Here is a 21,914-nt window from a genome sequence, read left to right as displayed (position 1 = left end):
TGTATTGGTTTGTTATTAACAATGTTATAAAGCTTGACCTTAGAAACCAAATCTAGATTGTCTCAAAACTATAAAGGTGGTTCTGCACCTGACAGTTAAAACTTGAATTTACTTACAATGTTATAAAATAAAGACTGTGAAAGCATTTTGAAAATTTTACACGATTCCTTTTTTTCATGTATGTTTAAATATATATTTCATTCAGGTTACCCTGAGAAAGTGGAAGGATAAATTATATTCTTGTGGGGGAGATAAGGAGATTCCATCTGGAAATAATGTGTCTTTCTCTCTTAAATAGGAGGGCCAAACATATGTTGGCCGAGAAGATGCTATTACAGAACAGGACATTGGTATGGAATTTGGCATTTTTATATTCTTTCTTCTTGTGATATCCTAATATGTGAACTTAACTTCCTATGCTTTTTTCCCCCTTTTCAGTTAGTTGTTCTGTGGTTTGTGTATTTTAATTATTAGAAAATCTGAAAACTGAATTGCATGAGATTTTCTTCAAAGAGCATTTCTAGCATAGCTTGTGGGCTTTAAGTATGTTCATATACTTGTTACTAATTTACTTCTTTCTTCTCTTGAAATAGCATCCTGTAAAAATACTGTCCTTTTTCATATAGCACCTGTCACAGTTACTGCAAAATCATTCTCTTAACCTTTGTACAATGACAGTGTTGTTAGACCAGTATACGTAAGATAGTCTTGGGACTTCAGATTTGAGTTTAAAAAAATTCTGAAAATTGGTAAAAATCTACTGGTTTTTCTATTGATTTCTTACCAATACAACTAACTGCCAGATCTAACTGTCCTATCACATAAGCTTTACATAAGTTCCTGGAAGGCAGTTTTCATTAAGTAAACTGCATCCTTTAATTCTTGGGTGAGAATCTGAGAGTCAAATAACTTAGTTTGGTAAATTGTTATGGGTCAAAAGTTGTCTTGATTTAAATTACACTAAGAAATTCCATGAAACTACCAACCTTTTGATGCCTCATGGTATTAAGTAATACACATAATCACACATTATTTGAAAAAAAAAAAAATGGAAAGTAGCATAACTGATAAAAGCCCTGAATGTCATGGGCTTTTTAAGAACTTTACTTCAGCCATCCTTTTGTATAAAGTGACATCTTATATCCTGTCTTTTCAGATTTAAGCATGATTGCCCTAAGGTCTACAATTTTTCATTATTTCCTTGTGAAACTGGCCAAAGAATCTCTTTCTATAAATATGTGAATTGTACTTTTCTGGTTTTTATTGGAAAGAAAGGAGCATTTGCTAATCAAGCATCAAAGCACAGCAATAAAGACCATTACACAAAAAGTAATGCAAAACCAACCCAGCACACTTTGTTCCACTAGAATAAAACAATAAATATTTAAGGCATGCAGGATGTGATAAAGGAGGGAAGAAAACATTGTCCAGAATAAAGAGAAGATATATTCTCTGATATGTAGTGCAATGTGTTCTTAATAAATTATTATTAGCATGTTAATCTTACTAGTTGTGAGGAGTCTAATTATGTTATCTTCTTTGTGTTTAGTTCTTCATGGCCTTGATCTGGAAAGTGAGCATTGCATCTTTGAAAATCTCAATGGTACTGTGAACCTCATCCCACTGAATGGAGCACAGTGTTCTGTGAATGGGATTCAGATTACAGAACCCACACACCTCAACCAAGGTATTACCTGGCACAATGTCATTTTTCAGGCACCTCTTTGCTTCTGTTTAGGAGTGAGGCTGTGACACAGCTCAGCTGCTGAAAAACAATCTCACATTACTTCCCTGAAAAGAAGATTTCAGTGTAAGCTTAGGCCAACAGAAGTAGAATCCAGTGTTAAACGAGGGATTCTTGCATCCTTTCTGAACTCTGACAAATACTTCTTTAAAGGCTGCTTGCAGAAGGCAAAGTGTAGAGAGATAACATTGACTTATATTTTTTAGAGTGACTATTTCTTCATGCAAAGAGAGAATCATATGTGCTTGTTTGTATTACAGGAAAAAAAAATAAAAAGCCCAGCCTCCATGGTTTTAGGTTTGAATAAATCTAAGCATAAATTCCTAACAGAAACATTGACATTAATAGCAAGTAACACTGTTAACAGTAAAAATTGAGTTGTGATGAATCATCTTCATCCTGCATCATTTTACAGGCAGAAAATGTTCAGTGTGCCTCAGAAAAAAAGTAGGAGTTTGGATGCTATTTCCCTCTTTCAGATGCATATTACAACTTGATTTTTGTCCTGCTAAAAGTGGAAACATGACTTTTTTTCCCCTCATAAATTTCATTAGGCAAAACTTTGCAACTCAAAGGAGAAAGGGTTGCTAGGGTTGCCAAGTTGTGAAAAACATCTGCCTAAGCTGACCTTTTGTGTGTGTAAGGAGACTGAGTCTGAGAGGAAGGTGACATTAGGTGTGCAAAACTGATGAAATCACTAGTTTAAGGACTTGTGTGGAATCTATGTATCCCGGCTGTGTTAGCATTTATCTCACAGCATGTAGTGCCAGGGTCCTTAAATACCTGCTTTTAGGTAACACTGATTAACTGCTGATATATTTAAATGTTTCCGTTCATCATTAATAGCTGTTCATTTGAAAATGTGTTAAATTTTTAGACCATCGTGGTGTTTAAAAATAATAAGAGGCATGGTAATTAATTGCCACTTCCTCCTATAGATTTCTTCGATCATTTGCAAATTCTGGCTAATGTGGTGTTTTTGTAAAGGTAACTGAGTTAACATTCACAATTGCAGTTTGTCATTTACCTTAAATATATCCTCATCTCAGAACACATTTTCAGGGGTTTGGGCCAAACTGTCAACCCTTCTGTACTTAAAAGAGAAACCTAGGAGTTGTTCAAATGACCCATCATTTAGGACTGACTCTCATGTGCTTCCTGTTAAGTCTCTCTCTCTCCTGTCTTCCTTGAAATTTGTGAAGTTAGGGACACATATCTGTAACTATTAATTCTGAAAATTTAATTCGTTTGTTTACATTGCTTCCACCTAGTGAAGTGGTCACAAATGTTTGCAATTAATTACTTTTATCTTCACTTGAAAGCAACTGAAGGAATTTCGTACAGATTTATGAAAGGTAATTATTTTTGAGATTTGACTGAGGTAAACTCCAAATGTAATCCAAAACTGAGGTGTTGTGTAGAAAGCAAGAAGTGATTGTAGTGCTTTTTTGCCATTTATTTGCTAAGACTGGATTACCTAATTTGAGTTGATATTCCTAATTAAACTAATTTTAAGAGAAGCATTCCTTGCTAAGGACATCATGTCATTATCAGATGGTAAGAATTTGGAATTTGTTGTGATGAGTTTAAGAATATTTTTTTATACTGTGAGTGTAGTGGAGTCCTTTTTAAAAATGCTTTGTACTGACTGACAGATAAATGCTTGATTCTGAGGTGGTGAACTTGGAAGACTTCCATATTATGACAGTAGTGAGACATCACTTCTTATAACAATATACTTCTTAGTAGGGAAGTATTAATCTTGGTACCATTGTCTTTAAAATACAATAAGAATTGCTCAGAATCTCTTTATTTGTGACTATACCTTAACTGATTAAATACAGTAATTAATGTGCATTGACCAAAATGGATTATTCAAGGTTCTTCCATCAGAAAATAGCTGTTGGGTATTAAAGTCTAATAATTCTGTTTTGAATAGCAATAAACTTCATTGTTCCACGTGGAGAAGAAAAACGTGAGAGTGCAAATAATGGAAATCTGTAGCTTTTAGAGTAGCTGGATTCAAACCTGATCAGTAGCAGATGGACAAGTTTGTTCTTGGACACATTTATGGATGTTCCTGTTAAATCTGCATCTGCTGATGGCTTCCATAGTACTGTTAAAGAGTATATAGATCAAATTGGGGCAGCTGCTTCCTCTCCCTATGCTTATTCTTTAACTGAGCTCCATGAACATGATTGACCTCGAGTCAGTCATATTCATGCAGTGTGTGAGCATGTGTGGGTTTATTTTTGTTTAAGTAGGAAGAGGAAGGAATACACTGAGTGCATCAGTTAAGGTACCTGTGACTATGCATGGTGAGTCACTTGGCAAAATGCATTTTCATTTGGTTCTTGCTTAATGGAAGTCTTTGCTTGCACATTGTGTGTCTGAAAAATTACCTGCTCCTTTCAGCTGCAGAATGTTGTCAGTTGGTGGTGTGTGTTTGTTTCATCAGGTGCTGTTATATTACTTGGAAGAACCAATATGTTTCGCTTTAACCACCCTAAAGAAGCTGCTAAGCTAAGAGAGAAAAGAAAGGTGAGATTAAATCAGTGTTTGGTAAATTTAAAACTCATCACAATTTTAATTTTAGTATAGACATGTCTTGACTGTTGTAGGATGCCTTTTTTTCATTTGCTTCATGTGCTTTAGTTAATATTTCATCAAAGTAAGAGTTTATAAGCATATCTAATACTTTTATTTTATGGTCTGTTGTTAGAGTGGACTGCTATCTTCCTTCAGCTTGTCTATGACTGATCTTTCTAAATCTTGTGAGAATTTGTCAGCAGTTATGCTTTATAATCCAGGGTGAGTATATTATAAAATACAGTTGCTGTAATTCCAGTCATTCTTCATTTTAGCTGTTTCAAATGTTCCAGAAACATTATGACTAAAGCAGTTCAAGCAAAATAATGATATGGCAAATTTTATGTTTGTATTTTCTTCAGAATTATAAGTTAACTATTTTTCCTGAGAAAAATGCATTTTGAATTGAAAATTAAGATTTCTTGAGTACATATAATACAAATACAAGCATTAAAAGGCTGAGAAATTAATGTCTTGTGTTCTCTGCCAGTACCTCTGAGTAAGTGGCCAAATTAAAATATGGAAAAAAAGTTTTATTATGCAGTTACAATGACATAGAATGCTTATGGTAAAGAAGCTGTTTTTAGTGATTTTTTTTCACAGTTCCTAAAGTGACTTACAGAGAATTGTTGGTGTTTTGTTCTAATTTTTTTTCCCATAGCTAGGGCCTGTGTTTTGAGTATGAGATGAGGCAATTTAACCACCAATGTGCTTTTGAAAAATTGACTGTAAATTTAATTATATCCCTGGATAGTGCAACTTTATTCCCAAGTTTTACTTGGGAATCTCTCTTTATCCTTTAGGAAGATTGGACAGGTAATAATAACTTCTAGTTAAAGGATATCTTAAAGACAGGGAGTGTGTTTAATAACTCTACTTCAAATGGAACTGAGCTAGTTCCAGAGATCTCGATTGTGAACTGGTTGCTAATAAATGACATTCTATTTTCAGACAGGGATTATAAAGAAGATGAAAAAAAAACCATAATATAAGTATACTTTTCTATCTCTTCAGCTTTTCAAACAATGGAATATAAAAACTTTCAGTGACAGTTGCTAGTATTATGTTTCTTGTGAGCTGGGGTCCTGGCTGTTGTTACCTCTGGTTATTGTTGAGTTATCCTGGGCTTGTCCCTGACTGATAATGTTATTCTGCTATAAGATTATTATAAATACTTGTATTAAACTGGGTAGTACTGACCTTAACTCTGCATCAGCATAGAGTAGGACGGATTGTTTTAGCATTGCCTCACCAGACTCTCAGATTTACAGCAAAATATAATGGCATGGACAAGACCCAGCTGAAAGTGTGCTTAAAAATAATTTCCCAACCAAAGCAGTCTTACTGTCTTCAGATAATGCCAAATTCATGCCTTACAGAAAGGATTTTTTTAATTAAAAAAACCCTACCAGAAACAGACAATCTGGAGAGTTACTTGACTGTCTAGTAGATGATGGAGTATATTGCAAGTTCTTCTGCTTATTTTTTTTCTTATCAGTTTCCATCTTGCTTTGCTTTTCTGGAAATCAAACAGTATGGATAATATTAGATTGTCAATGTACACAGCTATTTTTCAAAACACTGCCATTTTTCCCATTTAACATTTCTTGTGAATTTTCCTTTCTTAGATGTGATTGAGACAGTACTTTTGCTCTTGAAATTGTGAATAAGATTAGGTGAAATAATATTCCTGAATACTTCATGCCTGTGTTTTATTAAACTAAAAACTGTAAGCAGAGGGTTAATTATTGATATTCTCCCACTAATCTTCATTCAGTTGATATTTATGAACTGTCTTGGACAAATAGATATTTTTTCCTGCTTAATTTGTGGACACAAGAAAGGATTATGCTTAAGGCTCATAATGCATAAGGAATGCCAGGTCACAAAAAGATAATGGTTCAGAAGGCATTATTTTGAGAGTAACGGGGCTGGGATAAATGCAAGTTAAATATGTTTTGAATAAAGCAGACTCCAAATTCTCTACTTCCAGCTAAGAATACTGCCAAGCAAATGGTGTGCTATAGTGGTTATTCTTCTTAATGGTGACTATGTTCAGCCTGGATGAAACATTCAATAAATCTGATTATCAAGGGCAGGGTAAATTGTACCCAAGAAGTGGGGTGGAGCATCTTGCATTCTGGAAAGTGCAGAATGGAAAAGAATATCCTACACTAAATCTAGTTTGTTGGGGATTGTTTGTTTGTTTGTTTTATCAGGAGCAATGCCATGACCCTTTCCTACACCAGATTGGAGTGTCATTTTCTCTCAACATGACGTTATTCTGCTGACCACCAGTGCGGGCCAAGATTGAGCAGCTGGCCCTTTGGGGTTTTTTTCTGTGCAGTTTTTGTGGCTGACTAGCATTCTGTCTGTTGTTAATTTAGCCTTTCCTTCCAATTTCAATATTAATAACTTAAGTGGTAGCTAAATTTGCAACTTTTGTAGGTTGCGATGAAGATTCTGGTAAGATCCAGCATGTTTAGCAATCAATGGCAGAAGAGCCTGTGGAGTATTACCTTCAGTTGTGAAAGCAGCATGGTGGATCTTGCTTCCTATATATTTTCCATGTGAAAACCAGCATTGTCCTTAACAGTGCTTTCAGATAGATAGTTTTTTCTTGTGTATGCCTTTTTGTTTGGCTGTTGATTTCCCATATGTGGGAAACTATCTTGTTGCATAAAATTTTGGCTTAATGTGCAAAATTCTTTTTTCTACTTCTTTCTCAGTCTTTGTCTTTAATCTAGTGTCATGGAACACTGCTTCAGATAATGAGCTTTGGATAAAATAGAATTTTGCATGTAGATTTATGTAGAAGATTTCATTTGTGGACCTTTTCTTAGCTACATGATACTGTAACTGTAAAACTACTGATGAGAAACCTTGGTCTTGTCATGAGTTTATTTCATAATCTGGTTACTAAAGTTCTTAGAAGTGCCTCTGGCTGAATTAAGGTGTAAATGAGACCATATGCCAGTGACAATAGTATGGGTTTGGTTAGTAAATATGGGATAGAGAGAAAGAGAAAGAAAGAAATAAAAAATAGATAGCGGGGGGAAAAAAAGGGTTTGACAGAGACAGAATAAGGAAAATATCACCATTCCATGGATCCCAGTGATGCTCTGTTGATCCTCTCCAGCTGGTCTTCTTGGTGGTAAAGGCCAAAAAAGCATAGAATGCAGTGGGTTAATTCACACTCAGGCTAGATAGGAAAAGGAAAACCCAGGCACCTCCCTGTTGAGGAGGAGTTTGTCATTGTCTTTGTTGCATCATGTACAGTCCTGTGGTGCAAAGCTTCAGGAATGACTCTGGGGGGAGGCACTTTGTGGGGTTTTTGATGGATTCTGACTCCCCCTCAGCTGCCTGCCATGTGGGTGTCCCATGGATGTGGCCTGTGGGGCTGGGGGTCCCACAGCTGGGCCAGTTTGTGTAAGGGAGGTTGGGTGTTCAGTGCCTCTAACCAGAGGTTACATCCAAAACCTTCTCCACTTCCCCCACCTAATTTCGGGGGTGGTTCTGTGTAATCCTGGCTTCTGCAGGCAAACTCAGCCAGGGAAGAATATCTGCTGTGTTTGGCTTTCTTGTGGATGTATTCCTCTTCATCAGCTTTGGTGGTTTTTTTTTGTTTTGTTTTGTTTTTTTTTCCTCAGGCCTGAGATGATTAAGAATGGGTTTCCCCTTTATCTAATCGTAGTGGTTTAATTTACAGTCCAAAGTCCCAGTCAGGTATCTTCAGGGAGGCTTCTTTGGTTGTAGCTTCTTTATGCAGTTTTTGTTATAACAAGCCCAACTTTTAATCACTGTTTGAAGCATGAACTACTTCAGCCTCTGACAGTTTAGTATGGGGGGTTTGGTTTGTTATTTTTTGTAACTAATCTCATTAATTGGCATACTGAATGGCATTGTAACATCTGTAGTCCTGCCAGTACTCAGCCTTTCCAAACAGATGTAGTATCAGATTGCACTTTTGTGCTGTGCAAATTAAGCTGCTGTAGTACTGTGCTGGTAGAACTGACTTCATTTTTCTGCAGCTTATCTACACTGCTGTTACCACTAGATATGGCACATTTTCCAGGAAAATGGTGTCTGTTTAATTCAACACTGATCAGATTAAGTTCCTTTGTGGTAGATCTACAAAAGAAGAAAAAGTAGATTCTAGTCTTTAATATCTGTGTGTTTCTTTTTAATTTCAAGCTAATATGCTTTTTCTAGTCACAGTAGTGCTCACATGAATAAAGGAAATAGAGATTATGTGAAAAAGATTTTTATTAGGATAGACTAAACACAAAAACATCAGTCTTGCATGTGTGCTTCGTCAAACTGACAGAGATTTGTTATAGCCTCTGTGGTTTTAATGTTTTTCTTTTGTGATGCCGAGGTTTTTTTTGTAGTAGCTTTTTAAAGAAGCAAGGTTACTTCAGTCAGGCCTGTCCTGCCTCTCCAAATTCTCTTCTGTCCTGAAATAACTTTGAGCCCACAATGAGTTTGAAGCAAATATTCCAGAGGTTTCAAAAGTGGTGAGTTCCTAAATATATTAAGAAAATAGGCAGCCAGCTAAGGAAACATTCTTAGCCCTGCAGAAGAAAGGCTGAACCTTAGAGAATGGAGACACTGTGAGTAACCTCATTGTTGGAGAGCCTTCACTGGAGCTCAGACCACCTTAGGCATCTCCAGGTAGCAGAAACTCTTCTCTTCACAGAAGTATTTAGTGGTCTGCAATGCATTTTTAAAACACCTCAGTGTTGTGTTTGGAGGCTGTTGACTGGAGTGGTAACGATCCATATTTTTCTTTGGGGAAGAACCATTTTCACTGAAGAAAAAACCAAATTTGCACAATTCACTCCTTTTTCTTGAACAACTTTTTGGGCACCTCCAGCTTCATTTCAGTCTAAGGTAAAACTGATTGTCATAACACCACTGTTGAAGGTTTTAGGGACAACTCTTCAAAGATAAGATCCCAGAATTTTTCATCACCAATCTGTTTTTATACAAGACTGATTGCTGTGATGGTTCATTTTCTTTGTATTAGATCTCAGTCAAAAGTTAGTTACCATTTTTATGCTTATAAAAAATATATCTGCCAACTTATGTGTTTTATAGGACAGTCAAAACACCAAAATGTTTTGGATGTTATGTTAGCTGATCTAACATTTTCCTTCATTGTGGCTTAACAAAGCATGGGAATACAGTCAAATTGTTCTTTGCCAACTGTCTAAGGAAATATGGTCTAAATCAAAGAGTGCCCAAAGGAAACCTGCATTTCCACAAGCCAGAGCTATATTCCCCAGGGTGTATAAAATTTTGGACTGAAATAAGGATGACATTTTATCAGCCAAGCCCTAGGTAAGAAGTGATAGCTAAAAGCTCTGAATTTTAGATAGCAGATCACAGCCAAAGGGAGAATTTTTTTGGTATAGCTGTAATAAAAAAAAGGGGGAAGGAAAACCCAAAGCACATGTTAAGCACTGGATTAAGTTTTTGTTTCCTGAAAACCCCCAAGATTGCTGCTTGTTCCCTTTCAGCACTCTGTGGATTTTGCATCCACTTTGTGGATTTCTGCAGCATTGCTGCTGCAGCAACTGTGATCAAATTAGAAATACTAAATTATCATCATCTATCCTTGTGCTGTAAAGTGCCCACCTTAGTTTAATGCAAATGTGATGGGACTCTTGGTGAGACAGCTACATGAAAGCTTGAGTGCCTGGATCTGGGTATAAAAATCTACACTGGCTAATCACTTAGGGATTGTAGAAGACATTTTTTGAAATTAATTAGTGAGAAATAGGGGAAAATGAAATACGGAATGTGTAAAAGAAATTATTCTTCCTTATTGCAGCCATTAGAAAGATGCTTCTTGAACATGCAGGAATCATTGTTTTTTACAATAGCTTTATAAATGTTAGATTATTAGTGTAATATTTGCATATTTCCAAGGGCAATTTCTTTTTGTTGTATACATTTCTATGACTTTAAAAAGAAATATTAAAGATTCCTTATTTTTAGAAACCTGTCTTTATAATTGTTGTGATGTTGTCTTAAACTGCAGTTTACCAAAACCTTGAAGTTAACTTGTGGTGCAGTCTTGCAATTTTTTTAGTATTTATGAACTGTTTCATTAACCTGCATATCCTTATGTTCTAACAAGCCTGAAATAACTGAATGTGTGTGTATTTGCTTGAGTAATTTAATCCATATATAGGTTCTTTCTGCTTTTTTAGTATTTATTTAAAATTTCCTTAAATAAATCTCTTAAATGAAATTAAGAATACTTGTATACACCTGTATTGAAAGCTGATATAAAACAATTATATAAACTACTCTCCCATGCTTATTCAGAACCTTGTCAAACTAAATGCATTAAAATCTCAACATGTTTTAAATGAATGGGTTTGAATTGTGTTCTGTGCTTGAATATGCTGTTTGGAGTTTTTCAGCTCCCCCTGATTACATATTTGTATTTGGGATTTTTTTTCTTTTTCTTAGAAGGAAATGGCAGAACTATTAGCACACACTGCTGTAGTTTTGCTGCCCTTTCCCTTCTCAGAAATGGATAAGTTAATAAACCATAGGATGAAGAGAATTACTTTAGCTGTCATTTGCATTTGAAAAATGTTTAGAAAGAATAATTATTTGAATTCTTCCTCTGAGGTGTAATATGATAAATGTTCTATGAATCTAACCAATTTAACCTCCAATAAAACAAAGCACTGTTGATTTTAAAGTATTCTGTACTGCTAATGTGTTTTTTCTATCAATTCCTTTCTCAACTGATCGCTCTGTTTCCCCCTGCCTCCCATGGCAGTCTTTTCCCTGTAAAAGGACCAATCTGTCTAAGGTAGAGAAATTACATTTCTGTGTATTGATTGCCATGTCTGCATGTAGTTAATTCACAGAGGCTATGCTAATCATCTGTATGTCTTGCTTCACTTTACTTTTTGAATACTTTCCCCAGAATTTTTTGTTTCTATTTATACTCATGTCAGCATGATACCTAATTTGTAACCTTAATGAGGGAACTATTTTATATTCTTGTAAGAAGTAGTCTTACAAAAACTTCATTTGTATCATTATCATCTAAACAGACAGAAAATTGCATCATGCCTTCCTGTTTTTGTGATACTCAGAAAACAACCTTTTTGCTGTATTCTTTATTTTTTTTTTAACCAGGCTAGAATTCGAGAGACAGCAACGAGAGGAGCTTGAAAAATTAGAAAGTAAAAGGTAACATTGTTCTCTGTGGTATTTATGTGTGTCTATATATACAAGTTATAAACTCTTTGCATCATGAATTTGGAATTACAGTGTTATTCAGCAAGCAGACAATCCTGAATAGCTGAATTGGAGCTAACTGATATTTAGCAAAGAAACTCTGGATAGATTTTACAGATACAATATATTACCCTTGCTCTTTATTTTCATGGTTTTAGTTTAAAAGATGGCAAATTACCTTCTTAATTAATATCTCTTTTTTATGGTTTATTTGTTTTTGGATTGAAGCGTGATAGGAGAACCGTGTTTTATTCTGCTTTTCTCATATCTAACTGTGGTGTGGAATGGGCATACTAATCATGCTTTTCAGAACATCATGTGCAAGTTGGTTTGAAATTCAAAAGAAAGCATTGTTATTAGCTGGCAAACTGAGCTGATTGTTTTGGCTCATCATACCTGCTAAGACTGTGGAAGTGATAGCAGTGCCTTGTTACAGATCTCAGCACGGATTAGATTCAAAAGCTGAAAACCCTTCTGCCTTCTCAGCTTTAGATGGTGTGCTCCATTTTGATTGAGCCCTTTATGCAGTTGGACTAAGTGAAATAAACTCAGAAAAATTCTGAAGCACTGAAAGATACTATTCAGCAACTAATGCAACACAGGATCATTGATGCTTATTGTTTGTTTTTTTTTATGTTGGTGGAATTTGAATTCAGATTGTGCAGAAATTCATTTGCTTTAATTCTTTAATTATTCTGGCAAAATAACCAGTTGACTTGCAGGTTGTCTCTATTTGTATTATGGGGATAATGGTAACCCTTAAGTAAGAGAGATTACACAGAACATAATAATTTGTCAAATCTTATAATTCTGTTTATCAGTAGTTCAGTTTGAAATACCTAAAGTGAAAACATTGCTTTAATTCATCTGTTGGCTTAAATTTGGTGAGGCAAATTGCTAACCAAGTCCTTCTATACAAGTGTTTGCTCATGAGAATATATATGTAAAATAAATACATACTCTTCACTGTGTTCATGGATATGTTTGATTAATATTTTTATTTAATTTGACAGAACTAATACAGTCTAACTTTTAATAACACAAGTGCTGTATAACATGTCTTCATATAACTTTATATATCCACAGCTTTTTATACTGACACAGACTATATGAATCTCTTTTTGATTAGTCTCATGCATTGAGTCATTTCCAAACAATGAAGGATCTTAACCTGTAGCAAAACAAAACTAATAAAAAAATAAATGGTTATATATAGTCAAAAATCTTAGTCCAAACCTTTTTAACTTCATGTAAATGTTTTTCTGTAGGAAACAAATAGAAGAGATGGAAGAAAAACAAAAATCTGACAAAGCAGAACTTGTAAGAATGCAGCAAGAAGTGGAGTCACAGCGGAAAGAGACAGAAATAGTTCAGCTGCAAATACGAAAACAGGAGGAGAGTCTGAAACAAAGAAGTGTTCACATTGAAAGCAGGTTAAAGGATTTGCTGGCTGAAAGAGAAAAATTTGAAGAGGAGAGATTGAGGGAACAACAGGAGATAGAGCTTCAAAAGAAAAAGCAGCAGGAAGAAATTTTTGCCCGGGTCAAAGAGGAGTTGCAGCGACTACAAGAACTTAATCATAATGAAAAAGTGGAGAAAATGCAGATTTTTCGTGAACTAGAAAAACTGAAAAAGGAAAAAGATGAGCAGTATCTGAAGCTGGAATTAGAAAAAAAGAGACTTGAAGAACAGGAAAGAGAACAGGTGATGCTGGTGGCTCACCTAGAGGAACAGCTTCGGGAGAAGCAGGTTATGATAGAGCTCCTGAAGAGAGGGGATGTCCAAAGACTAGAAGAAGAGCGAAGAAATCTTGAAGAGATCAGAGAATCTTTTTTGAAAGTCAAGGAAGCCCGATCTGAAGGTGATGAAAGCCATGAAGAATTAGAAAAAGCACAGCGTGACTTTGTGGAGTTTAAAAGAAAACAGCTGGAACAGCTGGCTATTTTGGAAAAAGATTTAATTCAACAAATGGATCACCTAGAAAAGGAAATAGCAGATGAAGAAAGAGCTATGGAGAACTTAAAATTTGCACATGAAGAATGTTTAAATCTCAAGAGAGATGATGAAAACTTTATGGATGGCATACTCAAGGCTGAAGAAGTTGACAAGATAAAGCCAGTGGAATACAGGCTCCAATCTAAAATACGCCAGCTTGAGTACCTGAAGAGTAATCATTTGCCAGCTCTGCTGGAGGAAAAACAAAGAGCTTCTGAAGTCCTTGACAGGGGCTTGTTAGGGTTAGATAATACTCTCTATCAAATAGAGAAAGAAATAGAAGAAAAAGAAGAGCAGCTTGCCCAGTATAGGGCTAGCACAAATCAGCTGCAACAGCTACAAGAAACCTTTGAATTCACAGCCAATGTAGCCCGGCAGGAAGGAAAGGTTCGGAAAAAGGAAAAAGAAATCCTTGAATCAAGGGAAAAGCAGCAGAGAGAGGCACTGGAGCAAGCTGTTGCTAAGTTAGAAAGGAGGCATTTTGCTTTGCAGCGTCGTTCCACCATAGACTTTGAAATTGAAGAGCAGAAGCAGAAGCTGGCCACCTTGAACAACAGCTGTGGTGAACAGGCAGGGCTGCAGGCAAGTCTGGAAGCTGAACAAAAAGCTCTTGAACAAGACCGAGAACGGTGAGTGTGGCAGTAGGTTCCATTTATCAAAACCTGTCCACCAAAGGGGAGTGCCAGAGCTCACCTCTAGGCCAGGGGTGGCTCTGTGTGGTGGAAAAGTCTCTCCTCCAAGCCGAGCTTCCAAAGAAAGGCTCAGCAGTCTCTTGTTGTTCAGTCTCATGGTTGTTTATTGCAAATTATCTAAAAGATTTTCTCCTTGAGCTGCTGTGGTTTGCTCACAGCTCAGGCAGAGGCACACACACACCCTGACATCCTCTCTGACTCCCGACTGCTTCTTCTCTCCCTGCCCAGGGCTGCTGCTGTCTTTTATATGGTACATTACGTGTTACATGGGTACAGTTTTTCCCCAATGCCTATTACCTATATTAAATGGTGCTTTTCTACTCTATACCAATCTGTGAGTGCCAACATCATCAAGAACATGGAGGTAAGGAAGAAAAAAGGGGGAGGACAGGGCAGGCCCAAATCCCTCCCTCTTAAAACCTCTGACCCCCATGTACAAAACCAAAACCCCCCTGTACAGCACTCAGAAATTCTTCCCTCTACTTTGTGACTACTTCTACTATAATATCTAAACTTTTGTGGCTTCTTGTTCTTCCTGCAAGGTTGGTAAATCATTCCATGGTTCAAACCCAAAATCACAGCTGTTTCCAGCTGCCTGCCAGGGTCTCAAATGCTTCTGACCTGGGCCTGGAACATCCAAAATATCTGAGGGACGTTTTGAGTTCCAACAGGGGAATAATCTTACACTTAGGATGATGAGAGCACACCTTGTTCAGGGTCCCAGTACTTGAGTTTCTTCATGAGTTTCAAGTAGCTTACCCAAAATTGAAGCTCTACTGCTTTTTAAAGGATTTTTGCTCATTTATTAAGTTCTTGTATGTTTGGATACTTATCCCATCCTCAGCAGGATATTATTTGCATTAGCCAGCACAGTACTTAAATTGTTTTACCTCTGTAGAAAGGTCAGACATCTTTATGTTCTGCCCTTAGAGCAAATGCACCGTCTAACAACTTTTTTTCTCTAAAATTATTTCTGTATAACATTTTATTTTGTTTATTAGTAACAAGTTAGATGTTTGTTCAAGATTTGGAGACTGTTACAGTTACAAGTGTCCCTCTCAATTGGTGATATACTGAACCCTTCTGGTAGTAAAAGTAAATGGGGGTAAATGTTTGATTTTTTAATAGGCCTGGTTTCAAGGCTAAATAAAAATAAGCTATATCCATGTAAAATTTGATGTTGCTTTTTAAGCTTATTGGAAAATATACAGAGGCTTTAATACTGCCCAGTGTGGTGACAATCCCTTTTAGGCACAGAAGCAATGTCATCAGTTATACTCAAGATATCTTGCATTACATTTAACCTAAATATGGGAGGCTCAGAGAAAAGTCAGTCAGGTAAGGAAGGATCTTTCTCTGTGGAGGAAGATGAAGAAATCTTTTGGGGTTTTTTTGCCCTGAGCAGAAATTCACTAAGATTAATGTGTTCAATCCCTGCAGTATGAAAAAAAGTGCAGAATTGCCATTTTTAAATGTGCTTCCTGATTTGCTTATACTGGAGCTTTAAAACCTGTGACTTTCAGTGAAAAAAATGAGATTTTTTTTTTTTCCCCCTGTGGTAGCACTTGTCATCTGTTTTTAAAATATTTCACTAATTTATCTGAATATTATTTCATAAGCCTTTCAAACAGGTATGGAAAAACCACCTAAAAGAAAAAACTTGCCTGTAGACAGATTGAAGAGCTCTTCTGTATTCCATTTCTTTTAAACCATTATCAGAAGAGTTGCTTTGTATAGACTGTGTAGAGGTCACTTTTTCAGCATGTATAGCTACATTGTTTGGCTTTTAGTTAAGCATTTTCAATACTGATTCATCATTTTGTGTATATTGCCATTATTTTCCATAATCGTTGTGAACATGAAGTCTCATTTTCTACACTAAGCATCTCACTCGACTAAAGTGAGCTATAAACTACTGGGTTGTTAAAAAATAGGGTTGTGTGATAAGTGAAAAAACATCAGCCAGGAAACTGAGGTTTGGAGAAGATACCAAGGAAGTAAAAAGATATTTTTTTCCCCCTCTTTTTTCCTTGTGTTATTTTTTCTTGTTTACTTCAAAATCTTCTTGCACAGGCTAAATAAAACTTTGAAGATGTTAAGTGAATAACCCATGGGCCTGATATATTTAATTGAGTATGTTCTTGTGAATGTTGAGGCAAGAGAAAGATCTAAAGATACATGAGAGTATGTTAAACATTTCAGGCTACTTACTACTCTTGTGTTTGAGTTTACATTTCACAGTATATGATGCCATAGTAAGCATATGAATTATATATATTTCTTATTATTTATGTAGATGCCATTATGTAATTATGTGCTCTGGTTCAGATCAGTTAACTATATGAAAATGTTTAAATGAAATGATCATTTTAATTGCTATGCAAGTATAAGTCCATCATAACTAGATACAATTTTTTTATTGTTTGAATCATATGGAAGCTCAAAATTCTTTTGGTTTGAGATAATTTAAAGGAAAATGCTCTGGAACGAGTTATCTCCTTTAAGATTTCCAACAATCCCTTTCCACTTATAAGAATTAATACTAATAGCAAAAAGTGAAAAAGCATTAGTTTATGAAGACAAAAAATGGCAATAGGTAGAGGGGAAAAAAGAAAATAACTGCTAGATATCGAACTGCTAGACCTCACCACACCACTTTCCCTAAGCAGAGACCAAGCAGTCAGCAGTGCAAATAACCATGCTGTGAAAAGCTGTGAAAAAACTCAGGTGGGGAACTTTTTAAAATGCCTGCACCCCCTATTCCACAAGACACTCAAAGTCTGTGGCTTCAGGATCTTAAGACACAGTAACAGTTTTTGGCCACAGGTAATTATGGTATTTCATATTGTGAATCACCCCAAGACAATAGGGATTACTCCCAAAATGATAATTTGAGATTAACTGGGATATATACACACATTTTGGCTTTACTGGCAGAGGTTTGGGGCACTAGAATGAACACAAAGCAAATTTAGAGCCATCTTTGAGGCAAGCAGCAGGGCACAGCTCCATGTATTCACTGATGGATGCATCACAAGGCTGACTAAGTTTGTAGCAAAATAAATAATATCTTGTCATAGTAGGATGTTTACAAACCAAGAGCTGAGCTTTGTTCCTTTAATGTAAATCTGATTTTTGTAGTTAAATTGATTTTCCATGGATGCAAACGCTTTCCTATATACATCAGCCGTCTTTCATCCACTTACCCTCAGGACACAAGATTGTTTTGTTGCTAATCAAAAGAAATAGATGGCTTCTGGCAGTGCTGCAAAAAGCACCCTAAAACTGAAGTAAAAATTCAGCCTAAGCCTCAGCATTCATCATCTCTCTAATTTTCTCACTTAACCCCCAGGATGGAATATACAATTGCACTTCAGTTTAGATACATACAGTTGTACCAGAAATGGTAGAATCCCAGGTTTGCATAGTTTTTCTGTTTTAGCGAGAACTTATTTACTTTTATTATTTGATTACTAAATAATCTCTAGAAAAACAATTACTTTTAGAGGCAAAAATTGTAATGAAATTGGGGAAGATTTTTACAGTGTTACTAAGCTAATCTCAGCTAGTTTACAAGTGACAAGGGTGTTCTAAAGATTACTTTGTAACATGATGAATATTGCAATAAGTGCTTCTTATTTCATACAAAAAATGCCTCAGGCATTTTTAGTCAGAAACACAGTACCCAATTTTGCATGTTGTATTCTGTGCATAAATCTGGGTGGAACTGAATTTATTTGTTAAAGAAAGCTAGGAGGTTTCAAAAGATTTCTTCACTGTATATATACAATAAGTATTATATGTTTATTTTGTTAGTGAATTTTCAAAAACAAATACACAGACGGAACAACTGGAAAATGTACATTTTTAGTATACAACTTAAAGATTCTCTTATAGAGAAGTTTTGCCACATCAATGTTTTAGGTTTTCTTTGGGGGTTTTTTGGTATTAGTGCTGTATTTTGCGTTTTTAATTTTTTACCCTTTCATTTCTTGATTTACTTTCACACTGGAAGACAATATCTGAGGTCATTGTTAGAGTACTGTAAAAGTGAGTATTTATTCATTTGATTCTAATAGATAGGTTAGGTCTTAGGAGTTAATATTTAATGTACAGATTGAGATACCTCTTGCGATGGAAGTTATTGAAGTTGTTTTATTTGACTTAATACTACTCTTGGAATGTGGTTTTGAGCTGTCTGTATTTTCCTTTCTAAATGAGCTTAAAGAACAATTATGATTTCTAAACCTTCATAATTATTAGTATCTACAATCTTATGTACATGTATACCAGTGTAGGCACATTGTTTCCCATCAGAACTATTCAAATCAACTCTAAACCAAAGCAAATTACATGTTACAATATCTTTATAGCCTGGACCATGAAATTCAACAGCTGAAGCAAAAAATCTATGAGGGTGATGGAGCTCAGAAAGGAAACCATGGAATATTAGATGAGAGACTCTCCCACAGCACTTCCCCTGCCAGCCCAACAAAGGCACAGGCACCTGCTGCCCCACTGGTTGATGATAGGTAGGTAATCTGCATTCCTGAAATAGAATGCAAACAATAGCTTTAGAAAAGAAATATTTGGAAAGACCATTCTGCCAGGGTTGAATTTGATTTAAATACTGTGATTGTACAAGACTGGTCTGGAAATAAAATTGATGTTCTGCTGTACGTAAATAGCCTCAGCTGTTGCTCCTGTGCAGTTTGTTTTAGAATATATGGTTGGGAAACTGTAGGTTGAAAGGTATTTAAATTGGTTTTGAGTTTACAGGTACTTGTCTATATGGTTTTGCTTCATATGTGCTTATGGCAACAAAGTAAATTTAATTGTCTTAAACTTTTTTTAATAGGACAGCTGCCTGGCATCACTAAAATCTTTAATTTCCCTTGTTCTACTTACACATGGCATCTGTTACTATCAGCCCTTGGAACATTCCTTCTGTTTGAAGACCAAACCTTTGCTGGTCCACATTGCTGATATCACAGCAGCAGTGAAGGCAAACTGTTAAGTGACAAAAGATGCAACCCCAGCCTTTCTTCTTCATCACTTGTCCCCTCACTGCCTCTTCTGTGTGGAGCTGCACTCATAGGAGTGGTTGACCCTGTGGTCCAATAATTTTTTTAATTAATTACAATATTTAACCTTTACCTGTTAGATGAAAATTCATTCAAAATTAAGGAGGGATAAAACGGGTCTAACATTAATCCTGCCAGTTAAGAGCTGTGCAGTACTTGGGGTTAAAGGTATTTCAAAGAGCCTTTTATTCTGTCTTGATTTTTCCATACACACACACACTTTTCTGTGTCTTAAAGGATAAATGCTTTTATTGAACAAGAAGTGCAGAGAAGGCTCCAGAATATTCATCATAAAGCTGAGGATAATCATGTTAGTGTGTCCTGGTCTTCAGAAAGTTTCAAGGTGAGCAGAAATGGGTGGGAGATCCTGACCTTCAATGGATCATGTCTAACCACTGATTTAGTTTTGCCATTCAGTAATTTCCATGTTTTGCTGTGTTTACTTACTCTTAATTTACCAAAAAGTTTTAAAAAAGTAAACAGTAAAGGAGGTGTGATACAAGTTTTAAATTTTTAATAATATATTTTTTTCCAGTGTCATTTTTATGCTTTATTCTGGGGGGTTTTTTTTGGGTAAGCAAGAGTGTGTAAATGGCAATAAGAGGTTTGCAAATAAAATCTTCATTTTATGTCAGAAAAGATTTAACTGATGAAAGTTAAGGTTCTTCTGGATGGAATTTCATACTTACAAACAAATGCCTATTCAAAAACTGGTAATCTAATTGATCCAAAGAGTGGGTTGATAAATATGGATTATTATTTTTGTCTATTATAATGTCTCTTCCTCTAATACTTTTAAATTAACTTAAACAAGAGAGGCACTTTTTAATAACCTCCTGTACCTTTTTTTGTGCTTAGGATAATGAGAGGCATAACAACAGCACTGTTCAACGCAAGTTGAAGTATGAGGTAGGTCATAATTTGTCAGAATTAAATGGTTGTCTTAAATTATGTCATGCCCTGTAATTAAATTTCATAATGTTTAGCTGCATAATTAGAATTTTGAGTTCACAGCAAGATTAATGACTAGCAGAGATGGTGGTGCATTTTACCAGCTGGAATCAAAGTGATTTTGTTTCCAATTGTACCTAGCTTTTCCTTGTTTGAAAGGTGTGGTGTTAGGGTAGATCTTTCTACGTTGTTTTGCCATGATTCTGAATTTGGAACAGTTGCCCTTTTATTATTTTTAGAGGAGAGAAGTGTTTAATGAGCATTTAATTAAGTTAAAATTAAATTCGTTTAATTCAATGATTGTCTGAATTCAGAATACACTTTTGACTCACAATGAACTGCTGTAAGGGTGTCTATAAGTTAGGATTTGTACATATATTTATGTATTTTTAATCTGAGGTTTAGACCCCTCCCACCATATTTAGTAGTCTAACTGCTGCTTGTAACACACTTATTGTCTTGGTGAATAAATCCTAGGAACCTTCATGGATTTAAACTAACAATGGGAGGGCTGCAACACCTCAAATTTATACTTTTTTGACTCTTACACTGTTGTTTTTCAGCTGTGCTGGACTTTTTGCACTCTGTTGGCTAGTATGGGATTACTTTTTTGTGCATATGTGGGGAAAAAGATTGAGGGCTTATGAGTTTCTGCATTACCTGTTGACTTTCCTGGGGGTTTTGAGTAAAGTATATATAAACCAGGTGAAATGGATACTGTACAAAGAACAAGGAGGGGTGGGTTGAAAAGATCAACTGTTCATTAATCAGATCTCAATCACTGCTCTTTTTTGAGAGAGACAGAAAGATTGTACTAATTTTAAAGGATTTTATAAATCTAATCAAAATCAATCCTCAGTTAAAGGAATGTTTTGGTCAGAAGATTTTACAAAGAGTTTTTTATTTTCTTCTTTTGGAATTTTTTTAGCAGAAAAGTCAACAGTGGCAGCCACACTGGGGCTTTGCATTTCTGTCTAAAGATGGCAATTGTGCTTCAGAGTTGTGTGGAGAAGATGCAGGAGTAAGAGACCATAAGAGACAGACAGAAGGCATATACAGAGATGCTGGATTAATTTTCCAGTTCTGGAAGACATTCTTCCCCTTGTACATCAAAGAATGCATTTCAGAATGAAGGCATAACTCAGAGCAGGAGAGCTTTGCATGTCATTGTGACATTAGAAGCAGTTTAATTCACTCTAAAGGTACTAATACTTTAAAGAGTGAGAATGTTCTGTATCAGAATGTCTAATCTACTTCTTCACATACTTCTGACTTTAATAATGTGTCTTATTCACTCCACAAGGTTGAAAATTTCAATCATTCTGATGATAAAATAATTACTTCTCCAGATTGTGACAGCTCAAGAGCTGAAATCTGATTGTTCCTACTTGAAACAGATGTCTTCTGCAGGATCCTTAATGGGTGCTAATGAGCAAACTGGCTTTAGCATATTGTGCCTTCTCTTTTCTTGGTCTAATGTGCATTCTGAAACAAAAACTTATAAAGATCACAGCCCATAAAGGTAGTGCAGCCAATAGTTGAAGACCAATCTAGTAATTCTCAATTTCCAACACACAATGCCTCTGATTT

The 21,914-nt window shown here is 35.6% G+C and overlaps 1 protein-coding gene across 7 annotated transcripts in view; it reads left to right on the top strand.

Moving 5' to 3' along the window:
- Nucleotides 1–21,914, top strand: part of KIF16B (kinesin family member 16B) — a 134,480-nt gene that overhangs the window by 58,737 nt on the left and 53,829 nt on the right. For 3 of the 7 annotated variants that reach the window (XR_012055352.1, XM_041715454.2, XM_041715456.2), the window contains exons 14-24: nt 299–350; nt 1,550–1,687; nt 3,067–3,099; nt 4,203–4,285; nt 4,467–4,555; nt 11,136–11,168; nt 11,501–11,554; nt 12,871–14,226; nt 18,663–18,821; nt 19,611–19,716; nt 20,232–20,282. Coding sequence is in view for 6 of the 7 variants with exons in the window: in XM_041715454.2 (XP_041571388.2) it covers nt 299–350; nt 1,550–1,687; nt 3,067–3,099; nt 4,203–4,285; nt 4,467–4,555; nt 11,136–11,168; nt 11,501–11,554; nt 12,871–14,226; nt 18,663–18,821; nt 19,611–19,716; nt 20,232–20,282 (2,154 nt within the window). In the remaining variant the exon portion in view is untranslated. Of the gene's footprint in view, nt 1–298; nt 351–1,549; nt 1,688–3,066; nt 3,100–4,202; nt 4,286–4,466; nt 4,556–11,135; nt 11,169–11,500; nt 11,555–12,870; nt 14,227–18,662; nt 18,822–19,610; nt 19,717–20,231; nt 20,283–21,252; nt 21,527–21,914 lie in introns of those variants that run through there. The other 4 variants (XM_072927626.1, XM_041715455.2, XM_030269231.4 and 1 more) reach the window with 4 other exon arrangements.

Source organism: Taeniopygia guttata, chromosome 3 (genome assembly GCF_048771995.1).
Source record: "Taeniopygia guttata chromosome 3, bTaeGut7.mat, whole genome shotgun sequence".
In the NCBI taxonomy this organism is placed as follows: domain Eukaryota; kingdom Metazoa; phylum Chordata; class Aves; order Passeriformes; family Estrildidae; genus Taeniopygia; species Taeniopygia guttata.
This window is presented reverse-complemented; position numbering and strand designations above follow the sequence as displayed.